This window comes from Pelophylax lessonae (assembly GCF_965119305.1).
Source record: "Pelophylax lessonae genome assembly, chromosome: 8".
In the NCBI taxonomy this organism is placed as follows: Eukaryota; Metazoa; Chordata; class Amphibia; order Anura; family Ranidae; genus Pelophylax; species Pelophylax lessonae.
This window is the reverse complement of record NC_138775.1, coordinates 168,484,734-168,500,486: the sequence shown is the minus strand read 5'-3', so window position 1 is coordinate 168,500,486 and position 15,753 is coordinate 168,484,734. Positions and strand designations below refer to the sequence as shown.

Here is a 15,753-nt window from a genome sequence, read left to right as displayed (position 1 = left end):
ATCCAAGATTGAAAAAAAAATATATATATTTTTACAGGTTCCATACTCATTTTAACATGATAGTTATGAACATTTTAGAAAGCAATATATTATAACCCCAGTACTGAAGGGCAACTTGGAAGAGGATAAAAAGTGGAATAAACTTTTCTATCCTTAAAAGGAAACCTGCAAATAAAGTACAAATGTTGCTAATTGCCTGTCTGTCCAGCTGCGTCATTCTACCCACTTCCTATAATATATATATATATATATATATATATATATATATATATATATATATCTATATATATATATATATCTATATCTATCTATCTATCTCTCCAATGATCTACAACTGTATTTCTGTTGAAATTGTACAAACGAAATGTATCATTACAATTAAAACTATTTTAAACAGAAATACAATTGTAGATATTCAGTTCCAGTACTATAAAAGTACCATTCGTATTCTTTCTCTGCTGTCTTGCATGGTTGGAACGTGGTCCGAAAAGGGTAGGATTTGTTTGAAATCCTCATCTTTAACCTTATTGACCGGTTGACTGTATTTAGGAACTGGCCATCATTGAAATAAGACAAAAAAGAGAAAGAGGGGAGCATGACATCATAGGACTGGACTGAAGACCCCTAGGGAATAAAAGATAATTTACACACAAGGGGGGAATTTTTTTTTTTTTATATAAATGGGGTAAGGAACTGATGTTGATCTTGAACTATTACATTATCCGTGTTAAGAGGTCATATTTATTAAATATGAATTAACAATATACTGTACACAGCATTTTTACTTGCGGGTTTATTAATAAAAAGTTTGACCTTACCAACATCTTTCCAGAGATGTCTATCTTTCCTTACAAGAAGACGTCGTGCTTCAATCTCTACTTCCAATCTCCGAATGGCTTTTACCACAGGGTCGGAGGTAAAGAGGCGGCAGGCTGATCTCCGCAGTCTGTTCAACCTGCATCGGGCGGTATATGCTTTCATGGAAACTTCTTCCTTGGTTGGAGCCTTTGGTACACTCATTTTGTGAGTGCTTTCAGCTCCAAGGATCAGAGCAGCTGCATTTACTATAAACAACAAAAAATGGATCAAAGTACTAACCAATACAATAAAAAGCTACCAGATGAACTCACCATCCTATACTGATTACACTCTTCTGGTGTCCTCCACAGTCTAGTTATAAATCTGTATACCTTCCTGAAAAACCATCCAAGGGTTCCTCATGTGTATCTTTTTATTCTCATTCCAGCACTTTTTCCTTGTGATCTAGTCAGTGTTCAAGAAGTACAGTTCCCTCTCCAAAAGTACATACAACACAACATTGAAAGAGAAACCCCCTTAGGTTTGTGGGACTTTAAGGGTAACAGTAAAGGCTCTCATAAGAGAAGTTTTAACGTGAAGTAGTTATAAAATTATTTATTTTGTAAGGTTGTGGTTGTAACAGACAATCATCATAAACTGTACATGTTTAAGTCATAGAATCGAAAAAGCATGAATGATACAATACAGTTGTAGGTACATAGCAGAGTCCAACGCGTTTCAAACTGTTTGTTTTAGTACATAAATCTTCCTCAGGGAGTCTGCATATGTTCCTGAAATACATGGTCAAATGTAAGTTCCAAGAAACAGAATATATATAAACATTTTACAGTGAAAAGTTTTTTATACATGTAAAAAGTATTATTAGCATCTGCGACCACAAGTTGCCCTTAAAGAGGTCCTGGAAAGCCTCTTGCTAGTCCAGGATACTCCTAGAGAGGAAACCTACTCCCAAAGATTGAAAAGGAAAAAGGAAAAAGGGGGGAAGGGGGAAGAAGAGGAAAGGGGAGGGGAAAGAAAGAAAAGGGAGGGAAAGGGGGGGAAAAAGAAAAAGAAAAAGAAAAGAAAAAGGGGAAGGATGAAAAGACCCCTTGTGTTAAAAAGACATACCTGCAAAACAGTAGAGCCCAAAAGAAAGTTCCCCTTCGGGGGGATTGAAACTCCCATGCGTTGAGAGCTAGAGTCAGGTATAAAGATTTATTTTGTATCTGAAACAGTGAGTATATTTACAACTGTCAGAGATCCAGGGTTAATGTAAGTATGTATATAAACATTATTACAGAAAATATTCATGTAAAATTCACCTGTTATGATGATTTTCATGTAGACATATAAAGAGGGGAAAAAAGAGAAAACGAAACCAGGAAAAATAGGGAAAAAAGGGAAAAAAAAAAAAGGGCTAATTTTTCCCAGGAAAATATTATCTTCCGATGTATATATCTCTTGGATTTATTGAAGTGGGACCCTATCAGGGGAAAAGGAGATATATCTTTTCAGCTTTGGTAGATCAAGATAATGTATATATTATATTAAGTAATGTGATTAAAATAGCTCTTACCTCACTAATTTATTGGAGGGTGTGGGGTATCCCATCAGTTTCCAGGGGTTTTGGGGAGACCTATATCTTCCCAATGGGAATATAAGTCCTTGCCTGAAAGGTATAGGACAGGGATAATATGCCTATATAGGTATACATTTTGCATATCTTATTATTAGTTAAAAGTAGGTATTCCACCTGAGACGATCATACCGTTCTGATTGAAGCCTGTCGTCACCGTATCCAATGAGGACAGCAACATATCATCCTATGAGATATAGGATGTGATCTAAAATTACTCGTCCTATGGATCCTGATAGTCACATAAAGAGAAAAATAAGATAAAACCCTCTTGTAATAAGTTGCCATCATAGTTAAGAAAAGAGTTTTTAGTTATATAGGTCTCCTCCAGAGTACTCACTGTTATGTATGGATATCGGAGCGATAGGCGTTCGGTGTTGCATCGGAGAGATAGCTCTCCGTTCTGGCTCTCGGCGTCCCCTTAAGTACCCAAGTGTCCAGAGTCTCGTGGTGATTCCCGCGGGAGCTTTGTAAATAGTTACGTCATATCCGTCTTTTACCACCGGAAGTTCCCCGGACTGGCGGTGACATCACATCCGCCCAAATCAAAGGCTCCGACGTGTGTCATTTCCGCCTGAAATGCCCGGAGATTATTCCGCTGGACTGGCGGTGACGTCATGTCCGCCCTTTTCTCTAATAGACTCCGCTAATATGTCCGCCTAAGTTGTAGCGGTATAGTCATGCGGTAGATACATAGAGGGGGGATAATTTTAATTAAATTTAATTTTTAATAGAAAGTGAAATAAACTTGTGAATGGGATAAATAATACCTATCTATATTGTATATAGAGACTGCTAGTGGACACTTGTTTTAAAGAAAGGGGAAATCTGTAGAAGATAACGCCCCAGGCACGGGTGATGCGTATATCCCCTGGAAAAGATTGACCAGGGGTTTCAGGATGAGACATATGGAGCATAGCAACCAAATGTTAACATCCCGGAAACGCTCGTTTCTCCAGATGTTTGAGGGGCCTATTGGTGGTCCCCATAGGAGATGTCTCCCCGTGCCGGGCTCTCATTTGCAGGGGAGCCCCCCGAGGGGAAAGAAAAAAAAAAAAAAAGGATGGTATAAATGCCATGTTGGTGTCAATTACATGGACAGGGATACACGTTGGCTGGTAGGCCTACACAATGGGAAGAAAAAAGGAGATAACAGAATCTAGAAAAGGGGGGGTTTTTCAAAAAGAGGGAAAGGAAAAACCTCTGGTGCACAGGAGAGGGGGGGGCAGGAGGGGCAAAAATTCCCCAATCAGGGGATATTTTGCACAGAGAAGACCCAAAACCGGTCTGTAGTTGTAAATCCACCCACCCAGAGTTGACCTGTGACAAAAGGGAAAAATGTTAGTCGCAGAATGCATCACATATTTATTTTGGACAGTTTAAATGTATATCCAATTTAGGATATATTAGTATATTATAATGTTGATGATTTTGTGACCCACTTAGAGATCTGATATCTCATAAAGTTTGGTATCTTAGTACTATCACATAATCACGATGGGGGGAGGGGGGGAAAAGAGGGGGAGGGTTTTACAATGTAGTAATGGTCCTAGTTTGAATAAGGAAAAGGTATTTGAGATCTAAGTGAGAATTTTATCCACATTTATATGAAGTGTGGAGTATATTTCCCAAGGGAAAGGGGACATAGAGAGTGAGGACCCTCAGTCTGTTTTCCCCGAGGAAAATCCCTCTAGAAAAGGCCTATAACTTTCCGCCTCATTTAGGCCAGGGGGGGTGGTTGCCGCAAGCCTAGCAATCCAGCGCATTTCCCGCTGGAGTAGCTGCTTGTTCCAATCACCCCCCCTGGCCGGTATATGTACCCTTTCAAGGGCATAAAAAGTTACCTTGGGGGTCCTGTATTTGTGCGTAATTGCCATATGCCTACCGAGTGGTAGATAGAGGTCTCCAATATTGAGACTCTGCATATGCTTATTGATGCGTTTTCCTAGTTCTTGCTTGGTCTTCCCGACATAGAAGGCCTTACATTCGCAGCGCATCAAATACACGACCCCCTTAGTTTTACAATTTACAAAATGTCTGGGTTGAAAAATTTCACCATTGGGCAGTGTGGTTGTTTTGCATCTGACTATCACTTTGCATTGATCACATCTACCACAGGGGAATGTGCCTTTTTGTTGACATGGGTCCTCTCTATTGGGGCCTTTGTACTCACTTTGTACTAGAGTATCTTTTATAGAGGTGGCTCTTCTGTATGTGATGGCTGGGGCTGGTGTCACTATATGTTGGAGGATAGGATCCTCCCTGAGTATAGCCCAGTGTTTTTTTAGAATTCCATAAATATTCTCATGTTCAGTTGAATAATTTAAAATTATTCTTGGTGGATTCCTGGAGGGTATTTCTTCCTGTTTCTGAGGTTTGAACAGTAAGTCCTGTCTTTTTAGGATTTGTACTTTGTTGTAATTTTTCCTGAGACATGATCTGGAATATCCCCTTTCTAAGAGTCTCTGTGTCAATTTATTTGCCTTTTCTTTGAAGTTTTTCTCAGAGGAACAATTTCTTTTAATTCTTAAATATTGTGAGTATGGAATAGATCTCTTAAGGGGTTGAGGATGAAAACTTTCTGCATGAAGCAGTGTATTGCCAGCTGTGGCTTTTCTGAATAAAGTGGTTGATAGTTGACCATCATCCTCTTTGATGATGGTAATATCAAGGAAGTCCACAGATTTAAAGTCATACTTCATAGTGAAAAATAAGTTCATATTATTTTCATTCAGTTTAGTAAGACACTCTTTAAGTAAATCCACCGGGCCATCCCATACCATGAAGATGTCGTCGATGTATCTCTGCCACAAAAGAAAGTGGCAAGAGTACATCGACAAGTCTTCATTGGTAATGATTTTATGCTCCCACTCCCCCAGGTACAGGTTCGCGTAGGATGGGGCACAGCAAGTCCCCATTGCTACTCCCTGTACCTGGAGGTAGTGGGAGCCTTGAAAAGAGAACACATTGTGTTCTAAGATAAATTTCAACAAATCCACAATAAATTTATTGTAGTTTGGTTCTTGTTGTCCCCTTTGTAGCAGAATATTTTTGATGGCCAAAAGGCCTTTGTCATGTGGTATAGAATTATAGAGGCATTCTGCATCTATGGTTACTAGAATAGCGTTCAACGGAATGGTAACATTTTCTATAATTTGAAGCATATGAATAGTGTCTTTAGTGTAGGATGTTAAGCCAATTACATGGGGTTTGAGGTGGGCGTCCACAACACGGCTGGCAGTTTCTGTTATACTACCGTTACCCGATATTATGGGGCGGCCGGGTGGATCTCTCAGGTTTTTATGGACTTTAGGTAAACAGTAGAATGTGGGAGTACGTGGATGTGATATCCTCATGTACTCCCACATCTCTGTAGTAATGGTGCCAGTAGTTCTGGCTTCATCAATGATAGCATAGTATTCTTTATTGAATTGTTGGACTATAGAGGCAGAAATTTTTTGATAACACGTTGTGTTGTTTAGAAGTTTATAACACATCTTCTCATAATCCACATTGTTCATTAGAACAATGTTCCCCCCCTTATCACTTGGTTTTAAGGTGATGTTATTATCTTTTTGGAGGGTTTTAAGGGCTTTACGTTGGTTTGGGAGGAGGTTATCTATAGTAGGGTTGACGTTTAGTTTGTTGATATCTTTTGAGACTTGTCTCACAAACAAAGCTATTGTGGGATTTTGATTTAATTGAGGAAATTTTGGAGATTTTTTCTTGAATTTTTTAGTTGGAGCTGGATCCTTTTTTTGTGTTTGTATGGATTCCTCATCGGAAGAACTGCTGAGGTTTTCCCAAATTTCTTGGTCATCGTAACCACTCTCCTGTAACAATATATTTAAGTCCCTGAGGGCTCGATATTCTGCCGCTTTTAATTTGGAGTCAGGTCTCTGCATTTTATCCGCTTGTTTGAAAAATTTGCTTTTGAAAAAAATATCCCTTGCAAAAAGATTAATGTCTTTAATGACACTAAATTTATCTGTTTTCTGACTTGGGCAGAAAGATAATCCTAAATTAAGTAGATCCTCCTCCTCCTGGGTTAAAATATGAGAAGAGAGGTTTATAATGGTTAATCGATTTTGTCGGTTATCTTTACTGCAAAGGAGTCCATGCTGGCTTGTGTTTTGACTGCCAGTCGCGTGTGAGGCTTCCCTAAAAAAATCCCCTTATTTACCGTGCCTTGAGTTTTATTGCCTGTCGTCCCTTCAAGTTGTGATCCGCTAGGATCTTGATTCTCGTTAGGGCCACTCATATTTTCACTAGTTGTAGCGTCGTTATTTCTAGATTGTGATGCTTGTCCTCGTGGTGTGTTGGTTTTAGTCTTAGTTTTATCTTTGTTTTTTCTCATTTGTGGATAGTCCGCTCGAGGACGACCACGTGAGTTAGATTGAGAGGAATTGGAGGCAGATGAGTCAGAGGAATGATAGTCACTCCTCTTGTATTCATTTCTGCGTCTTATATTCCGTTGTCCTGAATTCCATTTATACGCTTTACCTTCATTAAAGGCTATCCGATCTCTCCAGTATTTTTTCTCCTTTCTTTGTAATATTATTCTGTTATAGTCCTCCAGGTAAGTTTTTAGTTTTACCTCTTGTTCTATATAAAGAGGAGATGTTTTTAAAGGAGTAAGTTGTTTATTAATGGTAGAAACCTCTGATTCTATATGTTTCAATTGTTTTAAATATTCCGTTTGGAGAAGAACCATTAAATTTCTTGAGCATTCATTAAGAATTCTCTCCCAATCTTGTTTCAATTCCTGCGAAATATTTTCCAACGTTGGGAAGATCTGAATCCTCAATCCTAGAGGATTCAGACCTTCCTTCACATATTTATCGAATGTTTTAATATGCCAGTGTAGCGCTGACTTTTTTTCTAAAAATCTCTTTAGAGTAGAAAATAGAGTGTAGATGTCTGATTCTATTTGTTCCTTTTGTTGGAATTTACTCTCAATACCTGACATTAACTCCTCCCATCCATCCCCCTGAAACCCTCCCATCTCGAAGATGCGGTATAGAGCAGGCTATATAGATAGCCTGATAGAGGGTATATAGGGGAAATCTATTGTGGAAACTATTTCCCGCCTTAGCCCTTTTAATATGTAAGAAAACTAGTAAATTAATTAATCTCAAAAAAGTGGGTTACCAGGTAGTTATCTAAAAAGATGGGGGTAGGGTTTGTTATCCACCCGAAACGTAAAGTGTAAAATAGTATAGATAGCTACCAGGTAATTGGTTACCATAATCCCGTCATAAATTGAAAGAGAAATGGGAGGGTTTCAGGGGGATGGATGGGAGGAGTTAATGTCAGGTATTGAGAGTAAATTCCAACAAAAGGAACAAATAGAATCAGACATCTACACTCTATTTTCTACTCTAAAGAGATTTTTAGAAAAAAAGTCAGCGCTACACTGGCATATTAAAACATTCGATAAATATGTGAAGGAAGGTCTGAATCCTCTAGGATTGAGGATTCAGATCTTCCCAACGTTGGAAAATATTTCGCAGGAATTGAAACAAGATTGGGAGAGAATTCTTAATGAATGCTCAAGAAATTTAATGGTTCTTCTCCAAACGGAATATTTAAAACAATTGAAACATATAGAATCAGAGGTTTCTACCATTAATAAACAACTTACTCCTTTAAAAACATCTCCTCTTTATATAGAACAAGAGGTAAAACTAAAAACTTACCTGGAGGACTATAACAGAATAATATTACAAAGAAAGGAGAAAAAATACTGGAGAGATCGGATAGCCTTTAATGAAGGTAAAGCGTATAAATGGAATTCAGGACAACGGAATATAAGACGCAGAAATGAATACAAGAGGAGTGACTATCATTCCTCTGACTCATCTGCCTCCAATTCCTCTCAATCTAACTCACGTGGTCGTCCTCGAGCGGACTATCCACAAATGAGAAAAAACAAAGATAAAACTAAGACTAAAACCAACACACCACGAGGACAAGCATCACAATCTAGAAATAACGACGCTACAACTAGTGAAAATATGAGTGGCCCTAACGAGAATCAAGATCCTAGCGGATCACAACTTGAAGGGACGACAGGCAATAAAACTCAAGGCACGGTAAATAAGGGGATTTTTTTAGGGAAGCCTCACACGCGACTGGCAGTCAAAACACAAGCCAGCATGGACTCCTTTGCAGTAAAGATAACCGACAAAATCGATTAACCATTATAAACCTCTCTTCTCATATTTTAACCCAGGAGGAGGAGGATCTACTTAATTTAGGATTATCTTTCTGCCCAAGTCAGAAAACAGATAAATTTAGTGTCATTAAAGACATTAATCTTTTTGCAAGGGATATTTTTTTCAAAAGCAAATTTTTCAAACAAGCGGATAAAATGCAGAGACCTGACTCCAAATTAAAAGCGGCAGAATATCGAGCCCTCAGGGACTTAAATATATTGTTACAGGAGAGTGGTTACGATGACCAAGAAATTTGGGAAAACCTCAGCAGTTCTTCCGATGAGGAATCCATACAAACACAAAAAAAGGATCCAGCTCCAACTAAAAAATTCAAGAAAAAATCTCCAAAATTTCCTCAATTAAATCAAAATCCCACAATAGCTTTGTTTGTGAGACAAGTCTCAAAAGATATCAACAAACTAAACGTCAACCCTACTATAGATAACCTCCTCCCAAACCAACGTAAAGCCCTTAAAACCCTCCAAAAAGATAATAACATCACCTTAAAACCAAGTGATAAGGGGGGGAACATTGTTCTAATGAACAATGTGGATTATGAGAAGATGTGTTATAAACTTCTAAACAACACAACGTGTTATCAAAAAATTTCTGCCTCTATAGTCCAACAATTCAATAAAGAATACTATGCTATCATTGATGAAGCCAGAACTACTGGCACCATTACTACAGAGATGTGGGAGTACATGAGGATATCACATCCACGTACTCCCACATTCTACTGTTTACCTAAAGTCCATAAAAACCTGAGAGATCCACCCGGCCGCCCCATAATATCGGGTAACGGTAGTATAACAGAAACTGCCAGCCGTGTTGTGGACGCCCACCTCAAACCCCATGTAATTGGCTTAACATCCTACACTAAAGACACTATTCATATGCTTCAAATTATAGAAAATGTTACCATTCCGTTGAACGCTATTCTAGTAACCATAGATGCAGAATGCCTCTATAATTCTATACCACATGACAAAGGCCTTTTGGCCATCAAAAATATTCTGCTACAAAGGGGACAACAAGAACCAAACTACAATAAATTTATTGTGGATTTGTTGAAATTTATCTTAGAACACAATGTGTTCTCTTTTCAAGGCTCCCACTACCTCCAGGTACAGGGAGTAGCAATGGGGACTTGCTGTGCCCCATCCTACGCGAACCTGTACCTGGGGGAGTGGGAGCATAAAATCATTACCAATGAAGACTTGTCGATGTACTCTTGCCACTTTCTTTTGTGGCAGAGATACATCGACGACATCTTCATGGTATGGGATGGCCCGGTGGATTTACTTAAAGAGTGTCTTACTAAACTGAATGAAAATAATATGAACTTATTTTTCACTATGAAGTATGACTTTAAATCTGTGGACTTCCTTGATATTACCATCATCAAAGAGGATGATGGTCAACTATCAACCACTTTATTCAGAAAAGCCACAGCTGGCAATACACTGCTTCATGCAGAAAGTTTTCATCCTCAACCCCTTAAGAGATCTATTCCATACTCACAATATTTAAGAATTAAAAGAAATTGTTCCTCTGAGAAAAACTTCAAAGAAAAGGCAAATAAATTGACACAGAGACTCTTAGAAAGGGGATATTCCAGATCATGTCTCAGGAAAAATTACAACAAAGTACAAATCCTAAAAAGACAGGACTTACTGTTCAAACCTCAGAAACAGGAAGAAATACCCTCCAGGAATCCACCAAGAATAATTTTAAATTATTCAACTGAACATGAGAATATTTATGGAATTCTAAAAAAACACTGGGCTATACTCAGGGAGGATCCTATCCTCCAACATATAGTGACACCAGCCCCAGCCATCACATACAGAAGAGCCACCTCTATAAAAGATACTCTAGTACAAAGTGAGTACAAAGGCCCCAATAGAGAGGACCCATGTCAACAAAAAGGCACATTCCCCTGTGGTAGATGTGATCAATGCAAAGTGATAGTCAGATGCAAAACAACCACACTGCCCAATGGTGAAATTTTTCAACCCAGACATTTTGTAAATTGTAAAACTAAGGGGGTCGTGTATTTGATGCGCTGCGAATGTAAGGCCTTCTATGTCGGGAAGACCAAGCAAGAACTAGGAAAACGCATCAATAAGCATATGCAGAGTCTCAATATTGGAGACCTCTATCTACCACTCGGTAGGCATATGGCAATTACGCACAAATACAGGACCCCCAAGGTAACTTTTTATGCCCTTGAAAGGGTACATATACCGGCCAGGGGGGGTGATTGGAACAAGCAGCTACTCCAGCGGGAAATGCGCTGGATTGCTAGGCTTGCGGCAACCACCCCCCCTGGCCTAAATGAGGCGGAAAGTTATAGGCCTTTTCTAGAGGGATTTTCCTCGGGGAAAACAGACTGAGGGTCCTCACTCTCTATGTCCCCTTTCCCTTGGGAAATATACTCCACACTTCATATAAATGTGGATAAAATTCTCACTTAGATCTCAAATACCTTTTCCTTATTCAAACTAGGACCATTACTACATTGTAAAACCCTCCCCCTCTTTTCCCCCCCTCCCCCCATCGTGATTATGTGATAGTACTAAGATACCAAACTTTATGAGATATCAGATCTCTAAGTGGGTCACAAAATCATCAACATTATAATATACTAATATATCCTAAATTGGATATACATTTAAACTGTCCAAAATAAATATGTGATGCATTCTGCGACTAACATTTTTCCCTTTTGTCACAGGTCAACTCTGGGTGGGTGGATTTACAACTACAGACCGGTTTTGGGTCTTCTCTGTGCAAAATATCCCCTGATTGGGGAATTTTTGCCCCTCCTGCCCCCCCCTCTCCTGTGCACCAGAGGTTTTTCCTTTCCCTCTTTTTGAAAAACCCCCCCTTTTCTAGATTCTGTTATCTCCTTTTTTCTTCCCATTGTGTAGGCCTACCAGCCAACGTGTATCCCTGTCCATGTAATTGACACCAACATGGCATTTATACCATCCTTTTTTTTTTTTTTTCTTTCCCCTCGGGGGGCTCCCCTGCAAATGAGAGCCCGGCACGGGGAGACATCTCCTATGGGGACCACCAATAGGCCCCTCAAACATCTGGAGAAACGAGCGTTTCCGGGATGTTAACATTTGGTTGCTATGCTCCATATGTCTCATCCTGAAACCCCTGGTCAATCTTTTCCAGGGGATATACGCATCACCCGTGCCTGGGGCGTTATCTTCTACAGATTTCCCCTTTCTTTAAAACAAGTGTCCACTAGCAGTCTCTATATACAATATAGATAGGTATTATTTATCCCATTCACAAGTTTATTTCACTTTCTATTAAAAATTAAATTTAATTAAAATTATCCCCCCTCTATGTATCTACCGCATGACTATACCGCTACAACTTAGGCGGACATATTAGCGGAGTCTATTAGAGAAAAGGGCGGACATGACGTCACCGCCAGTCCAGCGGAATAATCTCCGGGCATTTCAGGCGGAAATGACACACGTCGGAGCCTTTGATTTGGGCGGATGTGATGTCACCGCCAGTCCGGGGAACTTCCGGTGGTAAAAGACGGATATGACGTAACTATTTACAAAGCTCCCGCGGGAATCACCACGAGACTCTGGACACTTGGGTACTTAAGGGGACGCCGAGAGCCAGAACGGAGAGCTATCTCTCCGATGCAACACCGAACGCCTATCGCTCCGATATCCATACATAACAGTGAGTACTCTGGAGGAGACCTATATAACTAAAAACTCTTTTCTTAACTATGATGGCAACTTATTACAAGAGGGTTTTATCTTATTTTTCTCTTTATGTGACTATCAGGATCCATAGGACGAGTAATTTTAGATCACATCCTATATCTCATAGGATGATATGTTGCTGTCCTCATTGGATACGGTGACGACAGGCTTCAATCAGAACGGTATGATCGTCTCAGGTGGAATACCTACTTTTAACTAATAATAAGATATGCAAAATGTATACCTATATAGGCATATTATCCCTGTCCTATACCTTTCAGGCAAGGACTTATATTCCCATTGGGAAGATATAGGTCTCCCCAAAACCCCTGGAAACTGATGGGATACCCCACACCCTCCAATAAATTAGTGAGGTAAGAGCTATTTTAATCACATTACTTAATATAATATATACATTATCTTGATCTACCAAAGCTGAAAAGATATATCTCCTTTTCCCCTGATAGGGTCCCACTTCAATAAATCCAAGAGATATATACATCGGAAGATAATATTTTCCTGGGAAAAATTAGCCCTTTTTTTTTTTTCCCTTTTTTCCCTATTTTTCCTGGTTTCGTTTTCTCTTTTTTCCCCTCTTTATATGTCTACATGAAAATCATCATAACAGGTGAATTTTACATGAATATTTTCTGTAATAATGTTTATATACATACTTACATTAACCCTGGATCTCTGACAGTTGTAAATATACTCACTGTTTCAGATACAAAATAAATCTTTATACCTGACTCTAGCTCTCAACGCATGGGAGTTTCAATCCCCCCGAAGGGGAACTTTCTTTTGGGCTCTACTGTTTTGCAGGTATGTCTTTTTAACACAAGGGGTCTTTTCATCCTTCCCCTTTTTCTTTTCTTTTTCTTTTTCCCCCCCTTTCCCTCCCTTTTCTTTCTTTCCCCTCCCCTTTCCTCTTCTTCCCCCTTCCCCCCTTTTTCCTTTTTCCTTTTCAATCTTTGGGAGTAGGTTTCCTCTCTAGGAGTATCCTGGACTAGCAAGAGGCTTTCCAGGACCTCTTTAAGGGCAACTTGTGGTCGCAGATGCTAATAATACTTTTTACATGTATAAAAAACTTTTCACTGTAAAATGTTTATATATATTCTGTTTCTTGGAACTTACATTTGACCATGTATTTCAGGAACATATGCAGACTCCCTGAGGAAGATTTATGTACTAAAACAAACAGTTTGAAACGCGTTGGACTCTGCTATGTACCTACAACTGTATTGTATCATTCATGCTTTTTCGATTCTATGACTTAAACATGTACAGTTTATGATGATTGTCTGTTACAACCACAACCTTACAAAATAAATAATTTTATAACTACTTCACGTTAAAACTTCTCTTATGAGAGCCTTTACTGTTACCCTTAAAGTCCCACAAACCTAAGGGGGTTTCTCTTTCAATTTATGACGGGATTATGGTAACCAATTACCTGGTAGCTATCTATACTATTTTACACATACAACACAACATTGCCAGGTGTGCTGGTTGAATCACTGTGCCTCCCCTAGAATATCTTACCACAATATTGTCCTGTACCATTGATCCTTAATGTACCATGCACCACCATCAGGGAAACTTCAATAAAATGATCATGAGTACAGCATCTTGCATGATCCCCCTTCCTTCGGAGACTGGGCCACAGGGCAGTATTTAAACATGATAACTACTCCAAGCACACCTTCAGGATGACCACTGCCTTGCTAAAGAAGCTGAGGGTAAAGGGGATGGAGTGGTCAAGCATGTCTCCAGACCTAAACCCTTTTGAGCATCTGTGAGGCATCCTCAAAAACGGAAGGTGGAGGAGCGCAAGGTCTCTAACATCCACCCGCTTCATGATGTTGTCATGGAGGAGTGTAACAGGACTCCAGTGGCAACCTGTGAAGCTCTGGTGAACTCCATGCCCAAGAGGGTTAAGGCAGTGCTGGAAAATAATGATGGCCACACAAAATATTGACACTTTGGGCCCAATTTGGACATTTTCACTTAGGGGTGTACTCACTTTTGTTGCCAGCGATTTAGACATGAATGGCTGTGTGTTGAGTTATTTTGAGGGGACAGCAAATTGACACTGTTATTCAAGCTGTACACTCACTACTTTACATTGTAGCAAAGTGTAATTTCTTCAGTGTTGGCACATGAAAAGATTTAATAAAACATTTACAAAAATGTGAGGGGTGTACGTACTTTTGTGATATACCATATAACAACTATATTGGGTTACTAAAGTAATTTTTTTCCAAAATAAAATAAACAGACCTGTTATACTCAACTGCTCTGTGCAGTGGTATTGCACAGAGCAGCCCTGATCCACCTCTTCTTGGGTCCCCCGGAGGCGATCTTGGCTTCTTCTCTTCGTGTCCTCATAGCAAGCTGCTTGCTATGGAGGCACAAAGGGTCTGCATGCTCCCGAGCTGTGCGTCTATGGAGCCACGCTCCATAGATTTACACAGCGAGACTTAGCCCCACTCCCACTTCCTCCTCACTACATTTGATCGACAGCGGCAGAAGACAATGGCTGCTCGAGTGCTGTGTGAAAAGAAAGGGGTGGGGGGGGGGGGGGAATAGATGCAGCAGTGCAAAGCTGGAGCTGTTCTCCCCTCTCTTCCCCTTCACACAGGGAAGGGGGGATGGCAGAGAAATGAAAAGGTTTCTTACCTTAATGCAAGGAATGTTTTTAGCTTATGTATCACTTTCATCTCAACTAAAAAGTAATGACCATCTCCATCAAAATAAATTTCCCCCCAGTTTTGGATAAGGTGGTAGAGAGTTGGAACCTCTTGAGTTTTTGTCATCCATTACCCCACAGTATTTCTAGATTCCTTTTCCATTACCTGTCACATGGACAGAAGTCAGGGTAAATCTCCCCAATGGGTACACAGACCGTATTTAAAATCAACCCTCCTATCCCAGAGGACGCCATTTTTTGGGAAATGCATTGGGCGGAGTGTATGTGATGTCATCACATGCCGGCCGCACAGGAGACACTGCGGCTAGCTTGTTTTATACTTGATGCCTTTTATACACTGCCTAATTGTACGTGCAACATTCTTTTTTAATAAAAGTGAATCTGGCTTTATGAGTTTTTCCCTGGTCTCTCATACATGATCCCGTGGAGAGCGATTTTGTGATGCCAGAAGGGCCGGTTCTTAATAGTCCATTGCAATCTACTGAGGAAGCATACGGTCATGATTCGATTTTGTATGGGAGCTTCTTACCTGAAAATGGATTTCATGCCCTCTTGATCCCTGTAACTCGGGATGAATACTGATTGGTAAGCGGCCCTCTCTTTTTTTTTTTTTTTTTTTGAAGGAGCACTTCTGAGCAAGCAAGC

At 39.7% G+C, this 15,753-nt stretch overlaps 1 protein-coding gene across 1 annotated transcript in view; it reads right to left on the bottom strand.

Annotated features, from left to right (window-relative positions):
- The window catches only part of ASPM (assembly factor for spindle microtubules), a 147,933-nt gene that overhangs the window by 83,725 nt on the left and 48,455 nt on the right, over nucleotides 1–15,753 (bottom strand). The window contains exon 7 of the mRNA XM_082266196.1: nucleotides 819–1,064. Coding sequence (XP_082122322.1) covers nucleotides 819–1,064 — 246 coding nt within the window. The remainder of the gene's footprint in view (nucleotides 1–818; nucleotides 1,065–15,753) is intronic.